General features: G+C 44.1%; 1 protein-coding gene across 2 annotated transcripts in view; it reads left to right on the top strand.

Moving 5' to 3' along the window:
* LOC109313665 (Krueppel-like factor 5) overlaps positions 1-21,911 on the top strand; it is a 46,188-nt gene extending 24,277 nt beyond the window's left edge. Inside the window, exons 2-5 of one of the 2 annotated variants that reach the window (XM_019540334.1) lie at positions 3,678-3,722; positions 7,846-8,749; positions 12,895-12,954; positions 16,162-21,911. In XM_019540334.1, the coding sequence (XP_019395879.1) occupies positions 3,678-3,722; positions 7,846-8,749; positions 12,895-12,954; positions 16,162-16,340 (1,188 nt within the window). In that variant the 3' untranslated portion in view covers positions 16,341-21,911. The remainder of the gene's footprint in view (positions 1-3,677; positions 3,723-7,845; positions 8,750-12,894; positions 12,955-16,161) is intronic. The other variant, XM_019540335.1, reaches the window with a different exon arrangement.
* The last annotated feature ends 956 nt before the right edge of the window (positions 21,912-22,867 follow it).

The raw sequence follows: 22,867 nt of genomic DNA, 5'->3' as shown, positions 1-22,867 counted from the left end.
GGTGTGCAGAATCATAGGATTTAAGCTGTATGTGTGGGGTTGGTGAGGCATGTTTTTTAAGTGATTTGCCTTTCACACCCATCACAGGGCTGGTGATGTAGGCTTATTGATGGAGTTGGGTTGCGTGCTGGTGGTGGGGTGGTGGGTTGGGTTCATTTTGCAAGCCCATGGCAGGGTTGGTGCTGCAGGCACTCCATGCTGCACATGTGTGTTATGCTCATTCTTGGTTCCTTGTCGCATGGCCATGGCAGGGCAGTAACACAGTGTCATGGAACCATGAGGAACACCTGGAGTTGAATGTGTGTTGTACACATTTTCCCTTTTCCCAATCGGCATGTTCCACGTTTTTAGATTATTTTACTATGTTGGCAGTCAATGCTTTGTTGCTTCAGGTGGTTAGCCAATATAGCTGTTTCACCTGACTCATTGATCCTTATCCAGGGATAGTTACCAGGGCCACAGAAATGTAATGCATTTGCCACAAAGAGACCACAGAACTATCTACATCCCCAGAAACCATCATAAGGCAACTCTTCCTCCTGATAGCTTTGGAAGCTGAGACACGTGTTTACACGTGGGGGTTGGATATGTGGATGCGATTCCTTTATATTGGTCTCAGATCTGAATCTTACGGACAGGACATGAAGCTTGAAACTATATTCAAGTAGTAGCGTTTCCTCCATGAACCTAGATGGCCAAGGTGACTGAGCCACAGTTTGCTTCTTCCAAGGAGGGCTTGAATGTGCTGCAGCCATGCTTCCTTGAAAGGACAGTGTTGATTTACTGGAACAGAAGCGTGATGGGCTCTTGTGTTTTTTCACAGGCAGATTGCCAGGTGTGGCTGATTGCAAGCAGATATAAATTTATAATTTTTCTTGTTGGGGGCCTTGGGCAAATCATGTGACCTCTGGCTGTGGGATGGGAGTAGTGTTACTTACTGACCTTGCAGAAGGACTATGATGAGGGCTAGGTAATTGGTCAGAGGGGTGGAGTAGTCCTGTTTGTATCTTTGCTTCCTACACCCTGTATAGCCCCAGAATATAACCCTTATATTTTCTCAGACCATTTCATCTCAAGTAGAAAGGGATCTGTCTGTGATATCAGGGGTCAAGCAAGCTTCATTTGGTTTGGCAAAGTAGCTTTCCCTATCAACCTGGAGAAAGTTCTCCCCCGCCACCCTATGACATCCGTCTTTGCCCCTCTGGGGAAGTTTCAGTCTTTTAAGAGAAATGAAAGCAGAGGCTTGCTATGCAAACCGGGAACCAGCTTCCAACTTGTCTGACCGGTTACTTTATCCCCTGGACGTGCAGTGTTAAAGAGGAAAGAAAAAAGTACCAAAGGCAGCAGATCAGTGAAAGACAATGTAATCCACACCCTGTCCCTCTGTTTTTAAACCCTTAGAGAATGGATTCCCTACTTTCTGTAGGGAAGCAATAGGATCAGCTGCTGAGTTTAGAAGCTTGGGGTGTTAGTAGCCCAGATTATAAAGAAGGGAAGAAAACAATAATAAACAGCAATTTCCACATATCAGCTGATCCCTGGTAAATATCTTCTCACATTTAACAGATGAAGAAATTGTGGTAGGAGAGTTATTGAGTGACTTGTCTATAGACATATAAATGTCTGGCTCAAAGGAGCTGCCATTCTCTTCTGTTCCATCTGTGATCTGATATCAAGCCAGTCTTGGCCCTAAACTGGGCTTAGAATTTCACTGCTCAGAGCACCGAGCACAGATCACAATAAAAAACACCAAATCTCTAGGGCAGGGACCATTTGCTGAGGGGTCATGCTCTCAGTGGGTGAGTGGGGAGTTCCTGTTAGATCCTGACTGTAGGAGAAAGGGGAATCCAGGGTGTTTCCAAGGGGTCAAGGGATAATGGTACGAAAAGATCAAGAAATACCGATTTAGGAGATTTTCAAATATTTCTGATCAGAGAAGAAGCCCCACAATGTTACAATGTTGTATTGAGTTGTCCCCTGTTTCTTGCAAAAGGCAAAAGTTTTTTCTTGGATAATTTGGCTACAGAGATGAACGTAGGGGCATTTGTGATTCTGTCACAAGGATCTTGCTATTGAAATTCCTGCTGCCCTTCCTAGATTCAGTTTCTTCCAGAATGTAACAACCCTCTAATACATATTCCCCATTTTGACATGTAGGCATTTGCAAGGTTAGGGTTGCACAACTCTGCCCCTGCCATTAGGGAAAACAAATGTAAATTGACTCCAAATGCATTCAAATGTTGTTGATTACAAATATATTTCAGAGCAATAGGCACTGAAAAACAAACCAAGCAATTACAAAGGGGACTTTTCCCCCTTGATAAGCTATTTTTAGGGGCTTTTTGGTGCTTGAAATGAGGTTTTCCTGAGGCGATATTGCAGTGCTGACAATGAAGGAACAAAACAAGTCCCTGTTAAAGAGAGGATACATCCCTGATTTTGATTTTTTTGTTTTATAGTTGTGCAGATGATTTTAAACAGAACAAATGGTCTCACTGTAGGCCCCTGAAAGCAAGCATGTGTGTATGAGAGAGGAGGAAAATGAAGTAACAAGTGTGAGTCTGAGTAGGGAAATAACTGTGTGTAAATATAATGTCTCACTCGTTTACACTGTTCATTATATAGCAGCATCTTGTCAAGTGTTTCTGTGTGTTTGCATGTGCCTTACAAACACTAATTCTAAGTGCTTCCATTTCCAGTCTTGGCTTAGAGGCAGTTTTAAGCCTTCCTTTGGTGTAGGGAGCTTGAATAGTTTGCTACCCCTACAAGTATACTCAGAAGGCATCGGTCCTGTTCTGGAAGAAGTGGAAAGTCTTTAGACGAGAGACAGGCTGTGATGTTGGTTGTAGGAATTTGAGGGCTGTTTGTCTTGGTTTGACCATAGGGCAGTTTAGTCCACAGGGCTGTATAAAGGAACTATGCTGACCTGTATGCTGTGAACAGTCTTCTGGGAAGCAACATAGGACGCATTGGGCTCCCCTCTCAGCTCTGTCACTGCTTCGTTTATGCAGACTACATAGCTTCCCTGTGCCTTGATTTGTCCTACTGCACAATAAAGATACTAAGACTCACCTCTGCAAAGGGCTCAGATTGGGAATATAAAAATAGGGATATTCACTTAAACTCTGCCCACACACGGGGACAGACGCCACAATGAGACAGGTGTCCCCTGTGAGGTCTCGTGTTTGAGAGGAGTTATGATTTCCTGCTGGTTTGTCCTCCCCTACCCATGTGGGACTTTGCCTTGATGCCTGGGAAGTTGCTTCTCCCATTCTGCCAGGACTGCTCTTGATACTGCTTTACTCTCAGGATTCAGGTAAGAATTGTTGGCCCTGTGTTGCCTAGCAACTGTCACTAAGCAACAGTGGCCAGTGGACCACCATCCCTGGCTGGAATTGAAATCAACAGCTGGGTGAGGACTTGACTGTAGAAACTGGGGTGGTGGGGTTGCAGAGTTATGTGTCCCGGAGTTCACATGGAAGTAGGGCAACTTGGCCAATACTGCCAAGCACCGGGTGTGCTGGCTTTGGTATGTTGAGGTATAAGACCATGTTAGTGGAGAGATGCATGTTGCCATGTATGTCCAGGATCTGGAAAGGGGTGGTTGGCTGCTGAGTCCTGAGTTTAATATGGACTATATCATGACTGCCCAGTAATGAGCTGTGTTTATTCCACAGCTTTATCCTGTGAAGATGGAGCCACGAATGCCACTCCCTCTAGAGGTGAAGGTTTTTATTATTATTTTTATATACACATGTTTTTTGCCACTTGGAAAACTAACTCAGGGTCATAGGAGCCTTCATGCAACTCAGCTGGTTTCTCCTTACCAGATGTGTCCTCAAACTAAGGACTAAGGCACAACAGAAAGGGCTTGATGAACTCTACTGCTTTCCCCTGCACACTCACTTGCTCAGGAAAGCAGGCACTACATTGTCCTAGCAGTTGTGCTGCTGATCCAGTGTGGGTGCTGTTATGAGAGTTAGGGTCTGCTTTGTTGATAAAGCTCTGTGTTGGCCATATGAGTGTTGGTTTCAGTTCTTGACTCTACTGAATGCTCCCTGTATGATTTTTACCATGTCCCTTGATTCCTGTGGGCATTCATTCTAGACTAGCTTTAACAAGCAGCAGTCATAGATACTGTTCTGCCCCCTGTGTTGCCTGTTTAGATTTCAAGAACTCTGGGGAGAAGACTTTTTTATTATGTGTTTATACAGTGCCTCACCTAATGTACCCCAAATTTGACTAAAGACTCTAGGGTCTACAGGGAATAAGCAAGTGTAGGGCTAGTATTCGAGCATGGTGCTGGGAGAACACTTCCATACCAGGAGTCTTGCCTTTCAGATGTCACTATCTTGACATTGCATTTCATTGCATTTTTCACAAGGGCAAAGACTGTTAGCTTAGGTGTCCTGGCCATAATCCAGCTCAGATCATCACAGTCCAGTGATGCACTGTAGCTGAGGTAAGATATGGTGTTCTCCATTGCCTGTCCATAATGAGCTTGCTGTTCACCACTGAAGAGCTGCCACAAACCAGCTCTGAGCGGGATGCATTTCTGTTGCAAGAATTTCATTAGGCTCAGTTTTTAGGTGCCTTAGGAGACAGAAGAGGCAAGACATTGGAGTTAGTTATTATTTGTGGTTAAGTGAAGGCTTCAGGTAGGATAATAGAGGTTTTGGGAGTCTCTCTTTGAGAAGACAGAGCAGGAAGCCCAACAGCTGTGATTCCAGGTACACATAGAAGTTTGGCATCTGTTTATCTTTTGGGATTGGGGCTACTCTGCCTCCTGGAAACCCTCTTAGAAAAACTCTTTCCCTTGACACTGAAGGTGAGAAATCAAAGTACCAGAGATAAGGGAAGCTTAGTAGTAAAATACTTTGACTCTCTCACCTCCCTCTTCCATCTCCCTGGGGAGCAGGTCATTTCATTGCTCAGGTATGTGTGGCATTTGGAGCCTGAGGTAGAGCCCCTGGTACTGCCTAGCAGTAATCTGTCTGCCAAGGATAAAAATAACCTGCTGGAGTAGCCTGAGTACATGTAAAATCAGGAGTAAGCAAGCTGTGATGATTCTCACTCTGACAGTAGTACAAACCTCTGTACAAATCAGGATTCAGCTCCAAGTATTTAAGCTCAAGTCTGTCTTTAGAAGGAGTCCAACCCCTGACATGTCAGAAAAGTTCAGGATCAGATATGATTCCAGAATATAATGGCCAATGTTTAGGGGTCCCAAAATATATCACACTTGTCATTTGGGGAATGTGCAGATTTTGGTCTAATTCCAGATATTGTGTTTAATGTCATAGATCCATACCTTCTGTTACTACTGTACAGGGTGGTCCTAGATCAAAGGCAAGTGGTTCAGAGATAGTGCGTATGGCACCTCCACCTGCCCTGAGCACAGTGTGGTCCAGCCCCTGCCAGGAAGAGCCTGGTACAGCCCTGGCCCCAGCCCACAGCAGCAGCCTGCCCTGCCCCATGTACAGATGTGGGGGCACATGCCCTTTGTGCCCTCCCAGGGTGCACACCCCAGGCTGGTCCTCCCACCCTCTGGGGCCTCACTTACCTGACCCCATGCTCCTGCCTCTGCCCCTCTCCATCCCTCACTGAGGGGGCCTTGATCTCCCCACCTGCTGGGCTGCGGGTGGAGCAGGGCTCAGCCCTCCTAGCCTCAGATCGACTTTCTGACTCTCCGGGATTGACCAGTTGATCATGATTGATTGGTTGGTGACCACTGGCCTATGGCAGTAGGTTGGGCATTTATCTTGAGTTGAACTTGTGATAACAAGCTACTCCTTGTACTTTTCTTTTAATAACACTGACTTCAATGGCAGCTGGGAGCTTTGCAGCATAGCTAGCTTGACAAGGATGATAGCACTCCACAGGTACTTCTTGCTAGGCCTGGGGTGGCCAACAGGGGCTTGGGGTCCAAAGAAAGCCCATGCAGCTCTGCTGTGGTGGCCTCTTACCTGTCCTAATCCAGCTGGAACATTGCAATTTCACTCACTGTCTCCATTTTCAAGAGGATGCAGCTGTGATTGTTCCATTTTATAGAAATCAAGTGTGGTCCCAGGTTTCTGGCCAGTTGCCAGCATGGCTTTCATTTGGACAAAGTTGTGAATCTTTGAAAGAGGCACAAATATATTCTATTTCATGGCATGCAACATAAGGTAGGGAGGGTAAAGCATTTGGGGCCGCATGCATTCCTATTGGCGGCAGTCAATTGGTATAGTCACTTTATACCAGAGGTGACTTTGGCCCATTACATAGAGCTTAGTTCAGAGCTGTAAATCTTTTGGCAAAACATATAAACAGACATCTCATTTGAAGTGGTTCTGATTGATCAAAACCTGGGACCAAAGAGGAACAGCGATTTACACAGATTTCCCCTCTGGCAAAAAACTTGAATGAGCCATGACTATGCCCAAGAAAAACTGTTAGCACAATTTATCTTGCGTACTTCACAGGTGCTCAAAGTGAAACAACTAGTTTGAAGGTCTGTAGTACACCAGAACAAAAGGCTTTCTCCCAGGGAAAAATGTAGTCTCTGTTTTTATCTTGGGTGGTGAGGTGAATTGGTTTACTGCAGCATTCTACAGCCCATGCTGGCAACCCATGTCTTCAGGGCCAAGGATATTTGACTGTTTTGCCAGCTTAACTACACACGAGTGAGCATATGAGGTCTATGTAAGGAAAATGACATATGGCTAACTACATAATTAAAGGCTGTAGCTTCATTGAGGAGTATTAGTAGTAGTATCATTAACCACTGAGAGAGTCATTAGATGCCACTGATTGAATTTCCTAGCACACTACTGCCATTAGGCTGTTGAGTTAATAGGAATGGGTAAAGGAAGCTCTGTCAGAGATGAACCCCAGGGGAACCTGCAGCTGGGTGATGTCCTAAATCAGAGATCACATTATTCTGGAATATTTGAATTTGGAAAAAATACACAGAAAGTTGTAGGACTAAAATGTAAACCATGCTGTGAATATTTCATATTACAGATATGAATGTTTCACTGGGGCAGTGACAATAGACTAGCCATACCTGTTTTTTTGTTCCTATTAAGTTTCATGTTTAGATTCTCATGAATAAGCACAAAACTGACTAAGCTCACATTCAGATTCAGATCCAGATCCAAACTGCCGTAGAGCTGAATGGGATAGGCATCTGAGCGGTCTGGTCTAGTCACATCTCTAGTTTTAAATTCTCGCCCTTTTATGCGTAAAGGAGTGAATCTAAATCTTGGCCCTTCTTGATGTCATTGTGTACTTTTCATAACTGTGTCATTTCTCTTTTTGGTTTTAAGTCCCTCATCACCACAGTGTCTGAGCACTGCACAATATTCAATGGATTTTATTTTTGCAGCAGATTGAGAACTAGTACTCATTTTACAGATGGAGCAACTGAAGCAAAGAGTGGATTCAGTGCATTAAACAATGTTACACAGGAAGTCTGAGGCTGAGTCAAAGACTAAATCCAAGTCTTTGCTATCCCCTGCCACTGCCCTATCCACTAAACCAGGGGTTACCTAACTGTGGTACACGTACTCCTGGGCTACACAAAAAATCTCTGGGGGTTACGCAGGAGAAATTCTGTAATGGTGGATTTAATTTTCATTCTAATTATAATAGGCATCGAAGGGGTTAAAATATAAAATCTATGCTGGTAGCAATACATAGGCAACTGGTAAATCTGGAAGAAGAAACAAGTTTGGGAACCTCTGCACTAAACCATCCTTCCTGCTCTCTGTCCACCCTTTTATCAAGTATTTTAGAACACCTGTCACCATCTTGTCTAGGCAGTCGGCTCAAGAACTGTTTCTTTTTTAATCTTCCCTGCAGGCACGTTCTGAAATGGACAAGTATCTTTCAAGTCAGGCACCACCAGTACCAATGCTGCCAGACAAGAAGTATCGTCGTGAGAGTGCCTCAGTGGTGGATGAGTTCTTCTCAACAGAGAAGCCAAACTCTGCACCATATAGTGTGAACATCAACGTGATACTGCCTGACACCACACACCTACGGACCGGGCTCTACCGGCCATCCAAACCTCTTATGCCCTTCCCACAGATCAAAACAGAACCTGGCACCAGCTTTGCCCAGCCCTGCTCCTCCACATCTGGGTCAACACAGACCCTGCCAGATTTCACCAGTGTCTTCAGCATGCCTCAGTCAGTGGCGGTGAACAATATTTTCATCAAGCAGGAGATGCCCACAGAAATCCCTTTGTCCACCAGCCCACACCAGCCACAGCTGTACCAGATGCCCCTTGGCAATGGTGGTGCAGATGTTGCCACAATGGCACCCTCTACTGGCAGCACCACAGCCATCAACACCCTCAGCGGTGTCACCATGTCCACGGGCAATGCCATGTCCAGCATAGTCCACAGACCTGTCCAGCCAAGTGGACAAGTGAAACAGTTCCACCATGTCTCCCAAGGACAGGGGAATTTCAACATCACAGGGCAATTCTATCCTGTCCCAGGAGTGAACCTGCCCCCTTCACCCCCAAATTCACAGCCAGGTAGCCCTGAGAATCAGCCTGAGCTCATCAACACCATTTCCCCTCCCCCATCCTATGAAGCCACTTTTGGACTGAAACTGGTGCAGTCATCCCAGATGCCCACACTCCCAGACGGGCTTGGGGCACTCTCCCAAGGGCACATTATAATGCAACCCCCCAAATACAACAGACGCAACAATCCTGAACTGGAGAAAAGAAGGATCCATCATTGCGATTATCCAGGTATGGCCACAGCTGTCATGCTGCTGTAGTGTTAAAATCCATTCTTGTCTCACTTAGATCTACCTTGTTTATAAATTACTGTGACCTTGTCCAAAATGTCCCCACCTGCTAATGTTATGCTGTGCATCTGTTTGGCATTTGGCATTTGGCATCCTGAGCTAAAGGCCATGCAGTAATTTATATATGCAAGCTATGGGCAACATGTGTCAGGTGCTGTGCATAATGTGGAAGTTGCTCTATAATACACATACAGCAGTAAGATTATATTGGCTCCAATCCACCTGACATATCAGCGATCTTGAGACATTCTTTAAAGCCAAAATTCTGCTTTTGACACACCTAACTATTAAGGTTGTATGTGAGCAATTACGTGCCATGCAGCAGGCTGTGTGTTGAATAAGAGGGAGCACAGAAGTCATATTGGGTTCATCCTGTCACTTGCTACAAGAACATGGGGGCATTCAAAGAAAACAGTCAGTCTTCCTTGATGACTGATACAAAGAAATGTTTTTGTTACTGCAACACACAAATAGCCTCTGGAACTCATTGCCACAAACAAACTACTTGAGCCAGGAAAGCTGTGGGCCTAACAAGATTAGAAAATAATGCAGGTTCCAAAAGCATCCAGATTTACAATAGCAAGTGTTCAAAAATGACTAAGAGTCTTGGAAGGGACCTAAATCTTCCTGATCAGAATGAGCCTGGACATGATTGATTGGACTGGCAAACGGCTTTGATTGCTTTACACAATCCTTATCCTTAGGGAAATCTCATGTTGCTTTCTATAAAAGAGTGATTCTCAAGGAGGGTGACTTGAGGTCCTTTCAAGGGTGTCGCAGGGTCCCACACAAGGTTAGTGCTGTTAGGTGTGCATGATTCACAAGATAAACCCAGAGGCCATGTCCAGACGAGCACAGACATGCAGTATGTGGTGCCACAGGCCCATCTGCAGTGCCACACAACACACATGCAGGCATTCCCCGTGCTTCTACCTTGCAGCATTGTGGGGGAAGGGTGGTTGACCCTGGGAGAGCCTGGGATCAAAAAAGCTCATCCTGAAAGAAAGGGGCTGCACATGTGGCAACGCGTGTCACCCAAAACCAGAGCCCAGCCGGCTGGAGTCACTCTCCGGCTGTTGGCCAGGGTTCCCGCTACCGCTGCAGGCCTGGGAGGCCCCAGAACCCCAGGTGAGGCTGCTGGGGCCAGCACAGTTGTGCACATAGCCTGGGGAAACAAATGTCCATGCTTGTCTCGATGTGCCCAGAGATTTCAAATAGGAATCTAGCATATTAAAAATGTCTTGCCCTGTTGAGGTCTTTCTGAGCCATTTGCAACAGAAGAACTGCTCTGCTGTTTTTCTGTGGTAAAAAAAATGAATGAAAAATAAGCTGATGTTGTGTGAGGGGGCCTTGAGTCTAATGAGGTGGGATTCTGAGTGCAAAAGAAGTTGAAAACCACTGCCACAGAGGTTCAGCCTGTATGGGAAGTGCAGCATCTGGCCCATGTTACTCAACTCCCATTGAGTAAACACTAAATAAATCCACAGGTGTGGAAATGTTTTGGGGGTTTCTTTAAAGCTTTACCACTGTTCAAGAAGGGTTTTAAATGACCTGCCTGTGCTGGCAGTGGCTGTGTGGCCAGCTGCCAGCTGCAGTAGCATCTATTTTGGCATCTCCTCGAAAGGTGACGATGAAGGCTGCTGCCCCATTGTCCCCCTCAGTTATGCTCATGGTGAAGATTTTACTGGAATGGTAAAATAAACCCTTTGTTTATTTTAATAAGGAAGCAAAAGGAAGGACAATGCTTTCAGACTCTTACAGAAATCACTTAGGAGCCCAGTTTTCCCTCCTTTTAGAGTGCTCAGGGCTTTTTGTCACTTACACTGACCCTTGCTGGGGCTTCAGGCTCTGCCAGTGGTCACCACTGAGAAAACATCATTTGACAGTCCTTAGCAGTGTCCTTGAAAGGCCGTTTGTCTGCACATATGTAGTCCAGGAAACTAACCTCAACCACATTCTGCTGTACTTTTGGTTCTCTAGGCTGCTCCATTCAAATCCTTAGCAGCTCACCTCCAAGGGTGCAGTTCACAAGGGGAAGAGATATAATAGTTTGCAGAAAGGCCCATTGATGCCCTGCCTATTTTAGCAGCATTTGTACACATGCTTCTGGAGGTGGGTTGTGGGGGGGAGGCACTTTAATTAGAGCAGCTCCAAGAGCCACTCTAATTAAAATGCCCAAAGTGTCATATGTATCAACGTCCCCCTGCTGACAAATGGTGGTGAGGGCACTTTATCTAAAGCTCATCAAATGAGCTATAGTTAAAGTGCCCCACCACCATTTTTCAGTATGGGAACAGGGATACACGTGACACTGGAGTCTGCTGGAGCACGGTAATTGCCACACTCCAGCAGACTCGATTAATTAAGTCTGCTTCAGTGTGCTGGAATTACAGTGGGTCGGAGCAGCCTTCATGTGCATAGGAACTGCATGTGTTGGAATCAACTCTCCCACAGGCCTCCTTGATGCTGCAATTTGTCAGCCCCTTCTCTAAATCCAGAGAGATTTGAAAGCATAAATAAATATAAATGTGAATATGGCATCCAAGGACAGATCACCACAATGAGGACGATAAAAGTAATTCTAATAAGAATCCCTAGATCATAGGTGACATTTTAAAGCTGTAGAGGACCTGTAAACAGAGGCAGAACAGATTCATCTCCAAGAAAGAGTCCATCTGTGAGACATGGATATTCTGCTTTCTTGGTTCCCTGTGAAGCTGTGAGACATAGCAACATCCTACCCTGGGATGCCTTAGGCCTGCAAAGAACCTTTCCAACAATCAAACAGCATAGATCAGTCACTTGGATATCCTGGTTGGTAGGAGGCTAGGAAGATACAGTGGTTGCCCCCAAGGGGTCCATACTGATATAGGGGCTCTTTGACAGACACTCAATCCCATTGGGATGTTGTTAGGGTCAGGAGTATCTAACCATGCTGCAATCCCAGTCTCCACCCGCACTGGAGGCATAGCATTCCCAGCAGTGGTGTGGTTTCTTCAGGATCTGCTGCCAGCTGAGACAAACTCCTTTTGGCTCCTAGTGTCTTGGCCAGTGACTGGGGGAGGGAGAGGATAGTCCCTTTGAGGAAAAAGGGACCCTAATCACAAAATTCCAGACTTATTACTGATTTAGGACTCTTTGAAGATAGAGGGTGTTCAAATCCAGGGTCTTGGTTGAACCTGTCATTAACATTTCAATTAGTAAATTGAGGGGGCATTAGTAAAATTCACTTGTGGGCCAAGTTTCCCTCAAAGTTCAGGTGTGGTTATGTCCAGCCCTATCTCTATCTGGTACAGACCATCTGAATCCTGGCTTGAATCTTGGCTGTGATGGTGGCTCACTTTGACATCATTGCAAATTCCAGCAGTAGGGTTGGGGACTCTGCTGACTGACTACAGGGCATTTCCCAGAGGCATCCCAGTACTGTTCTAACAGACATAACACAGCAGTCTCTTGGCAACATTGGTTTAAATATAGCCAACTTCAAACACAGAAAAACCAGTGTGATCCTGTAAATAGAAAAGAAGACTTCTCAGTTAGGCAAAAATAGCCATTAAAATTCAGAGGAGTACACACTCCAGAGATAGCGTGTGATAATAAAGTAGTGAGCTGGGGAAACCTCATAAAGTCTGGAGTCTAGGGTCAATTCAGACAAAATTCATGGATGAAAAAGATGTTTAGCAGAACAATGATACCTTCTTGAATAAAGCTGTAAAGCAGATTTTCTGTCTTGAAGGAAATCCTCTTAGATATCTTGGGTGTGCTTAATATACTCAATTTGCCATTACTTGCTAATAGTACAGCCTTGCTCCCAATACTCTGGGATTTGGGGGAGAGAAAACCATCTTCATCTCCTCCCTAGCTAACACCCACTGTGCTCAGTTCTGATCATAAATGTTCCTGTTTTGATTTGCTTCTGCAGAAACAAGCGTTACCCATGCCTTTGCATCCAAATAACCCCAATTTTTCACGCTATTTCCTTTTGGCCACTCCATTGTGCTATGGCAGACCATAAACTTGATACACCTATTTTAAGTCTTTTTTAGAACAAAACTAGTTTTACACTGTGGGTTTTCTTTTCTACAGGCTGCACAAAAGTTTACACCAAGAGCTCCCACCTGAAAGCACATCAGAGAACTCACACAGGTAAGAGTCCAACTTATGACCTGTCTATCTACTAGCAGTATTTTATGCTATGCCCCTCATTGTAGTGGTAGCATTGTTGCTTTTAATAGTATTGCTCAGGAGAGGGCTTTGGTGTAGTCTGATCATGATCACTACCATAGTGAATACAATTAGATAAAGAAATGCATCATTGTTTGTGGACAACAGCCCCGCCCACCTCAGTAAATCAACAGCTATACTTTCTAGTGCATATTACTGCACAGGTTCTAGCTGTGGTACCTTCACTTGGTGTTACTTCCTGTCATTCTAGCACTTGGCTGGGGCTTTGGTTCAGATGAATATGCACCCCAAGGTACCCCGGCTTCCCCTGCACAAAGCCATCCAAGTGTACCTCATATACTTATGGTTAGGTCTTCTCCGAGGACAATTTTTACAATCTGAAACTTTATCAGATTCTTGGCAAGTCCTGGAACTGGAGCTGCCCTCATAAATCTCTTTTATAGAAGTGTTGATCTTTACTGGGTGCAATTAAGCTGTCCCTGGGTTCACTTTTCTTTTTTATTAACAACGAACAAAACACAAAACATGTGCTGAGCCTGGGAATCATTTCTCATACTTGGCTCTGCTCCTATTTCATCTTATCAGTCCCACGAAGAAGGCATCAAAGACATTTTCCTTATGAACAAAGCACAGCATTTTCTTGTCTGTATGCATGCTGTAGAACTCCTTGGGAGGAGGTAAAAGGAAAGAAAAGGAGGGACAGTGCCCAGCGTGCCCTGGGCAGATAGTGTTGGGGTTCTGTCAGAGGGGTTTCCCAGGGCATTGTCAGAATGGGAGAACCTAACAACCTACCGTGAGGTCTCCTTCTTCAAAGCTGAAGAATTTTTTCCCTGATTCCTATCAGGACACTGGTATTTGCACTTTTTAGTACAGATATTTGACTTCTACAAGTCTCTGTAGATGCGAACTCCTTTTAAGCCATTGTGCAAAGACCCAGTCTAGCAAACCTGATGCCTTCTGTTGGAGCCATTTTATTCTCCTTCCTGGTGACTAGGTTTGAGGTCTGTGTATGGCCTCCTTCCTTCACATGCCTATGGCATGAAACAGAGAAGGAAAGGAGGATGTCTCTAGAGCTGGTATGAGTACTGGTGCGGGCTGGTAGGAAAATCTAGAATGACTGAAGGGAAGACACTGATGAGCTGATACTGAGAACCATGGACCACTCTTCCCCATGGGCAAGCTCAAAGCCACCATATTCATTTCACTTCCAACATTAATCTTGTGTATCTAGAGTGGAAAGGCCAGAGTAGTAACTCCCTGCCCCTCCCCACCAGTATCCCTCAAGGAAGTCACTTGGCTCATTCACTTGAAGAGTTAATCAAATCATTTGGGATAACTCTCCTAGTGGGTTCTAGCTTAAGAAGTATCTCTTTAAGACTTTTACCTGGGGTTTGCTGTTTCTATGGTCTTGCCTGTATTAATCTCTGGGAGAAGCCATTCATTGACTGGGTGCCATTGTGAGATTAAATATCTAACCCCATGGCTGCCCCCCCACCTCCCGGGGGATTGGAATGCCTGCTGGGGCCATTGTTTGAGCCTGCCCTGCCGTGCTGCCCTGGGAGAAGGAGCCAACTCACGGGACAATGGAAAGTGTTTTGTTTCCATTCTGGAGATCAACCGGTTATTGTTTGAAATTAAAGGGCCTTGGTGGGGCTGACCCAGCCAGGTGACCTGGCTGGGACAATGACTGTAGCTGAGCAAGGCAAACCATGTCTTTGTCTTTCAGTGTAGAAGACTAACAAAGACTCCTGCAAACATGTGCGATTTAGAGCACGCCATAAAATTCCCAATATACTTCTTGTAAATTGAGCTTAAGTTCCTATTTACAAGAGACATAAAAAGCTCTCTCACACCCACTGCAAGGCTAAAGTTCATTTTTCTGCTGTCTGTGTCATGTTTGCTTCTGAGTTCACACATATATCTGAATCTGTGTTGGGGGAGGGGAGCACACCACTTATTTGGGTGCATGTGGTATATGCAAATACACATGTGTTTGTGTGCATGTCTAGATGCATGCATGTCTAGAGGCAGGTTTATGGGCAGGTGGCTTATGTGCCCATGTGTCTATGCACAGATACATGTCAGGAAGGTTGGAGGCATGCATGCATGGGTGCATGCATCATGGGATACCTGTGTGTGATTGTGAACTCGTATATGCATGTCCATGCATCTATGTTTTATGCTGAATTGCATGTGTGTGTGTGTGTGCGTGTGTGTGAATATCAGATGGCTCCTGCACAAGGCCGTTCACACATGTTGTGTGTGTACGTGCACTTGATCTGCTGTGCAGTGCTCACTAATTGGCTGATGAAATGGTAAATATTTGAGGTCAGGAAAGTCAGCACATTCCATGAACTCTGCCTGCTTGTTCAGGCTGTTAAGAGTGAGGACTAATATTTGAGGGAGACACACCCAGCTGCAAAGAAGGCTGCAGTTCTTAGTCCAGAGTTCAGCTCAGAAAGCTGGGCTGCCTCTGTGGGGTGCAGACAGCTCATGGGTATCTAGAAAGGAGTTGTGGGACTTCTTCATATGAGTTCTCAGCTGTCTGAGAAGTCTCACAAATCAGTCTTTTTCTGCTAAAAGAGAGGGTGGAGATGAAGAGTCACAGAACCCACTAAAAATAACCCAACAATCCTTTTTGTGCATGTCAGAATGTCATGTTGTTTAGGTCCACCACGGTCCTGGCTGGAAAATGAGAGTGGGGAAAAGGGTGGAAAATTGAGTGAACAGCAAATGAACAAAATTGTTACAGCTGAAATTTTCCATGGAAATTTTTGACTTTTCATTGGAAAAAACAAAGCCCCAAGCTTTTCTATCCTTAAGCTCAAAGTAAAAGCCTACAGGGAACCCAAAAGAAACTTGTTTGAAACTTTACGAATTGAAATGGTTGAGTTTGTCATAGGTCTGAATGTGATACCTCCAGTCCTGTAAGGCAGCTCATGATCAGTTCAGAAAGGGCAGAGCAAGCAGAGTTGGGTATCACCATCAGAACGACTGTACACATCACATGGGATTGTGCCTAGATACAGCAAGGATCACATAGGTAGATGGATAAAGATCATGGTGCCTCAGAGAGGTTGGAAGGACAGACAAATAAGCAAGTGCTGTATATTGGCCCACTGCCATTGATGCAGAAACTGTAATCTGTGGCCTGTTTTTCCTCTGCAGGAGAGAAACCGTACAAGTGTACATGGGAAGGCTGCGACTGGCGCTTTGCCCGCTCTGATGAGCTAACCCGGCACTATCGCAAGCACACAGGTGCCAAGCCTTTCAAGTGCATTGCTTGCGGGCGCTGTTTCTCCCGCTCTGACCACCTGGCCCTCCACATGAAGAGACACCAAAACTAGTGGCAGGACCCCCACCATAACCTCCATCTCCTGGAGCAGCTGGGACTCCTTCCCTCTCTGATGGACTCTTCTTGTACATAGGAAAAAAACCAGGCTGTGACTCAATGGCAGCATGGGGTCTGGATGTGTCCGTGCCCTGTCACAAAAGTTCTCTTGTTGAAAGATTATTAAAGATAGACCTGTACACCGGCAAAGATCCCACTCACCAACGAGGAGATGTTCTTTGGACTTCAGAATTCTCTCATCCAGCAAATTCACTATTTATTTTTCACTCAGGAGCAATTTTCTCTTTTGTGTCAAACTTCGGGACTTTTCTTTCCCTTTCAGGTCTCTGTCTTGTTGGAAGTGAGCAGGAATGTATTGGGAAGATGGGCTGGCCAGCAGATGAAAGGGTTTATTTAAGTTTTTGGTGGAATCCCTTTGGACCTGACCATCTCATGACCAGAGGATACGCACGTAATGCAGCAACAGCAGCAGATGTTCACTGCTTGTTTGGAAAGTCAAGTCTTTTACCTTGTTCTATATGTCAGTGCAAGAAACAAGGATAGAAAAATTCCCATATCTGACGTGCCCCATGACTGGAGCAGATCAAATGCAGATGATCTGCTATTCATGCTCCCCAGAGCCCGCGTGCTGTTTCCTGCAGTGAGGTGGCTTTGGGGCATGAATTCCTATGCATTTTGACCAAGTATTTCCATCACTGTGCCCTTATTGCTTCTGGTTCCAGGATGGTTTTGGTTTATGTGGTTGCTGTGAGAACCAGCATGGCTTTCAGAGGCAGGAAGTGGGCAGTCACCAGGAAAACACAAAGCTTTGCACTGTACCACTGATTTCCCAGAATGCACTGGGCAGGTCTCTTCATGCCTTGAACGCAAGAGACTGATTATTACAAATCAGATATTTTTGCTGTTGCTTTTCATGCATTTTACCAATTTCAGAAATGCCGCTTTCAAGAAATTCTAATAAATCTTGCTGTCCACATTGTAATCTTGTTACCTACCTCACAGGTTCATGACCTTGGGCTCTTTAAGGAATCTTCATTGTCTTCCTTAACATGCTGTGATGTGTAGTGTATACCAGAAACTGCTAAAGCCTATGAAAAATTAAACATAGGCAGAACAAGAACAGGTGATACCAATTTAAACAGCAGCAATGTAGATAATGAATAAATCAAGAACAAGTAATCAATCAGCCTTGCATGTTCAACAGAACACTGATTTTCCTGATGAAGCAATGTAAGCAATGTACAGATGGTGACCTGTGTGATAGATTATCTGCTAACAGGATCTAGGGCTTTAGAGGCTCTGGAAATGTTAACCCCAAGTGTGGCCTAATAGTCCAATGTGGCCACTAGTGCCCGTCTCCATGTAAATAAAATCAGTCAGACTTCTGGTGAACAGAGCCAGCAAGTTTAGTTCTGCATGTGTCAATGAAGATGCAAGTGAAGGCAGATGTTAGGGATGATGCACAGTCATTACTGGTTTAGGGTTACATATCCATTAATGTAGGTGTGGCACTGGGGACACTGGCAAGCCACCTGCAAGGCTCTGTGAGCTCAACATTTGGGCTGCCCCTGATTAAGTACTTTCTAAGCAGCTTGCCCAACCAGTTCAGAGAGCCCTGTTTAGGCCATGTAAATAACCCAGCTGCAGTGACTCACTGGAATTAAACTTTGGTGACCTCCAGATGTGCAGGCTGAGCCGGGGGTGGAAAAGTCACTGCAGAGCTTGGCGCCAAGTCTATGAACAGGGATCAGGCTTCTGTCTTGGCTTATTGAGCTGCACTGCCTGGGCTTACCAGGTCTGGCTTGACTCCACTCTCCAGACATTTCAGCTTGCCCAAGTTCTTTCGTGAGTGGGCTGGGAAGCTCTGGTGATTTGGGTTCTCCAGCAAGTCAACACCAACCCCTCCCACACCTCTATTGTGACCCTGACAAATGGTAGTTACCCGATAGCCAGGGCCAGGCATGTAAATCAATCAAAGATGACAAACATAATAGAAGCCAAAACAAGCAAGGCCTGGAACCCAAGTGTGTGACTGTGTACATTTCACACACTGCTTTCTAGTGTGGCTAGGGAAGTTTCCCTGTGCATCTCCACTAAGGTTGCATCTCTTTATTAAAAGGCCTGTATTATAACACAAGGAACCCTTGGGAACTGCAATGTGCCATATGCTTTTTCTGTAAAATATGTATTCTTTTATCATATACCTTGTCAAATAGGGGTGTGTTTTGTGTGTGGATGTAGTTAGAACAGAATCCTTTCATTGGCACAGACTCTGGTGTGCACAGGCACATGCCAAAGACATGACAGTCCTAATTACCCAGTGTTCGGAGGTATTCCTGAGGATGGGGTGTTCCGTCTGAGTTCAGAACATGCTTTAAAGCTCAGCGTTGTACAAAATATTCTATCCTTCAGAACTCTGTGCTGACATCAGGCCAATTCTGGCAGCCAGGTGTGGCAGCAAACACCGTTCCCCCTCTGTCAGACACAGTGACCAGAGTTATTTTATGGGTGTGGTGTGCCATTTCTCCAACACTGATAGGTGCCACACTGAGTATGAATTCTTCCAGGTAACCAGCATGTATCTGTTTATAGAAAGATCCAATGACCGTATGATGTGGGGTGGGGAAGTTCTTCAGGCTTTCAGAACTGCACACACGCACATATACACTGTCTTTACAGTTATCTAAGCTCAAAGGCATTTCATTGTAAGGCAATATATTCTTAGGCAACTACATCTGGTGTATCCTGGAAATTAGGGCTGGGTCAGTGGCTTAGGTGGAAACCCAAACCAGCCATGTTGAAACCTGTTGTGCCCAACCCAAACATAGTTGGCTTGGGTTCAGCTGACAACATTGCAATATAGTGCAAATGCAAGTCTTTTCACACCATCCCTCCTTCTTATTAAACTCCCCTACCCACCCACATTCTCCCCAGATAATACATGGTCCTAGTAATTAACAGCTTGGTTGCAGCAGTCTCACCGAAAACAGCAGCTTAAAAATGCAACATTAAGTAATCAGGCACAAATCTTAGCAGTGTGCCTAGTGCAGTAACCCACATGTATGGTCTCACTCCAGCCCTCCAGCTGTGTGCGCAGTCTTGAGTGAAACAGGGAGAAGTTCCATATACCGTCTGTGGATTCTTGGCAGCATATAGCTTCCAATAGTTAAGGATGTTACTGTTCAAACTTTATTTGGTACTGCATCAGATACAGTGTGTTGGCACAATGAGGCAGCAATAAGTCTACCAGAGATCTTGCTCTAGTTGGCTTAATATTAGACATTACATGGATTTTTTCATTTCAGTTTTATATCTTCTTTCTGGTGTACTTTTTATAGCTTAGGAAAATGTTGTCTTTAAAAAAAAATCTAAAGAAAATTTCCCGCAAAAGCAGTTGAGACGCCAATTAAAACGCAAAACAAGTTTGAACAAGAAACAATTTCCTCCTCTTTTACACATTAAACTCACATACACATGCTCAGTGTTGTATTGATACTAAGTGACTAATGGGAACTATTTAGTCATTAAAGTGACTCAAAACATAATATCTTTACTTGACAAATCTCCCTTTTTGGGAAAAAGTAACCACAGTTTTGGTTTGTTTTAAAAAAAAATCTTTTTCAGTACCATGCTTGCTTGGTAAAAGAAATCAAAATTAAAACACAAAACTTGAAAAACATTTTCTAAATCTTGAAGTCAAACCAGAGTAATTTTGGCTGGAAAACCTACTGCTTTCACCAAAATTGGAAACATTGTACCCCAAAATCTTTGGGGCTTTTTTGTGACTAGTAACTAAAATTCTCTATCAGTTTTTGAAAGCATGTAGCCAGAGTCATTTTTTTCTTTAAAATAATGTTTTGCTGTTCCCCTTTGTGTGACCCATAAGTGAGACCCACTGGAACCTTAAGTGGAACTTGAAAGTATTTGAGGAATTAGCATATTACAAAAAAAATCTTGGATAGTGCCTCATTGGGGGAGCACCAGTGCAGCAAATGTTAGCTGTTACAGTAAAACAGCATGTCTAGAAATATAACAAGCCCAGACCAACATATAGCTGCCTGTCCTGTGTCATGGGCCTTCAAGAAGAGTGGACCATGAGAAGAGTTTGAAAAAAGTGTTGGAGGCTATTTCCCTATCTTAAGCACAAGATTCTGTTTCCCTGTCCTACAGGCATAAGGACCCATGAGCTAGATTTTCTATGCTTCCTTCAGAATAAAATTTAGAGAATTGATATCCCTATTTTGGGCTTTCATTTGTGCTTCTGAGTTTGTAACACAGTGGAGGAATTTCTGTAAATAATAGGGAATTTTGTACAGAATTTTGTATGTGGAGTTAAAGCAATTGTTTACTGTATAAAACAAACACACACACAATTGGGACCTGGAAAACTGTGGTGGAAGGTTTATTTTCTGCATAGGTTTTTTTTGTCACTTTTACAGATATTAATTCATGTAATATTTTGTAATAAAATTTCACTGCAGGGAAGGATAGTCATTCTTCTCCCCTCCACCCCAAATGCCATTTTAGCAGTCATTGCCTGATTTCTTGCTACATTGCCAGAAATGCCATAGTCCAGTTGCTAGTGTCTCTCACTCTGTGTGAAGAGGTGTATTCATCATATCAAAACACAGTAGTTAAGTTGCTGGAAGTAACTTCATTGCTGACTACAAGGGAAAGGTTAAGAATTCTGCTCATCTATACAAACCCAATTGAAACCAGCAGAGGTCCTAACTGCTGCTGTTTCTTCAGCACAAACCAATTCTGCCCAGCTATGAGCAGAATGAGAGATCAAAAGGATATGTTAGACTTTACCTTTCATAAAAAATGCAATCAAAAGATAATTTTCATTAGGATGGATTAGAAAATCAGGGTGCCCAGATTCAATGAAAAAGTCACCATTTGTAATACAGGATATCACAGACAGTCTCATTTGTATTCAGTGGTTCAGGAGAAGGTTGAATGTCATCCACCTGCCAATAGACTTGGCTAAATTTATAGTGTTAAGAAGGGAAAAGGAAAAGGAATCCTTTTCTAACTTTCACAGCTAATTGGTCACCTTAATATCTGTGGAGCATGATATCTGATCATTCTTAGCTTAGCTTGTGCATCAATTGGGGCGAACACTTTGTAATACAACATGCAGCACAGAAAGGCAGCTAAAAGGTTAATCAGCAGTTTACTATGCCCGCCTCAAATGTACACTTCTGTGCCCTGAAATTAGACTATCATCTGTGAGGCCAATGCTTTGTCATGGATTATCACTCTTCTTAGCTAACATCTGTCTCCAAGGTACTCACATCTCCCTGGCTTCTAGAGTCCCTTCTGTGAATTCATAAGAGCAGCCTTCAAGTTACTTCCTGTAATTGGGAATTCTGGGGAGGAGCAGGTTGAGAAAATGAAAATCCATCCCTTGCGCAAAAATTAAAAAAAAGAAAAAAAGAAAAAAGAGAGAGTGTGATTGTGAGTTGGCAGGTGTACAATGCGATGGGTGTCTTGGATGTTAAACTCAACTTGTATATTTTTTTTTTATAAAAAGGAATGAAATAAACAGATCTTTTTAAACCACTCTCTGATGAATGCCAGCTTCTTTCTCTGACTGCTTCTTTATGATTTCTGTGCTTTCCTGGATACCAGAGATGGCATCCATCTCCGAACTGTGCCTAGGCAGTATCCTAGTGGAGTGCAGCAACATTGCATTGAGCCTCTGGAAGTGATGGTCTACAAAAGAGTAAATGTACAGACAATGTGGATGTTGTGGCTATCGGTGCTACTTGCAACACTGGAGAGGCACTGCTGTGACAGATGGGTCACCAGGTAAATCTTCTGGGTCGGGCAAATTTCTCTGGCCTCTTGAAAACTTTAACGCTGTCTTCAGCGATGTGCAATTAACTGATATACTTTGCTTTGCATTTTACCTTCGCCAGACCAGGTGAATATGAATCCAAACTTAAACCAAAATGCAAACATTTGGCCCAGACACTCTAATGTAATTCAGCACATCAGAGGCTTATTAGCTAGGGTCTGTGTTTGGGGCACTGGTGGCAGGGACTGACCCACCTGTGGCATCTGCCGCTGGACTTCATGCACTCCACTCTAAGTGAAAGCCTGGGGCTGGTGCTCCAAGACCCACCACTTGTTACATTACTCCACTTAATTCCACTGACTTCAAAGAAGCTATGCTAATGTGGTCTATTTACTAGAAATACTCAGAAAATGAGATTTCCACCTGCCAAGACATTCAGGTATGCCAACATTTGGGTACATTCCCCAAAAAGCTGGAATATCATAAATGTTCATGGAGTGAATAGCTCAGAAAAAATCAGCTTGGAAATGTCAAGGTGAAAAAGAAGTTGTTTTGATCAAAGCCAAATATTTCATTTAGAAATGGCAACATTTTAACTATTTTTTAACATTTTGAAATGTCAGTATTTTTTGTTTTCCATACTTAGACACACTAACATATCTTTAAAAAAATGATTCATTTAGAATTTTCCAGTAAAAATTGAGACAGTTTATTATAAA

The sequence above is a fragment of the Crocodylus porosus genome, unplaced genomic scaffold, assembly GCF_001723895.1.
Source record: "Crocodylus porosus isolate Cpor-Errol unplaced genomic scaffold, CroPor_comp1, whole genome shotgun sequence".
In the NCBI taxonomy this organism is placed as follows: domain Eukaryota; kingdom Metazoa; phylum Chordata; order Crocodylia; family Crocodylidae; genus Crocodylus; species Crocodylus porosus.
Note: the sequence above shows the minus strand (reverse complement) of the source record. Positions and strands in the feature narration are given on the sequence as shown.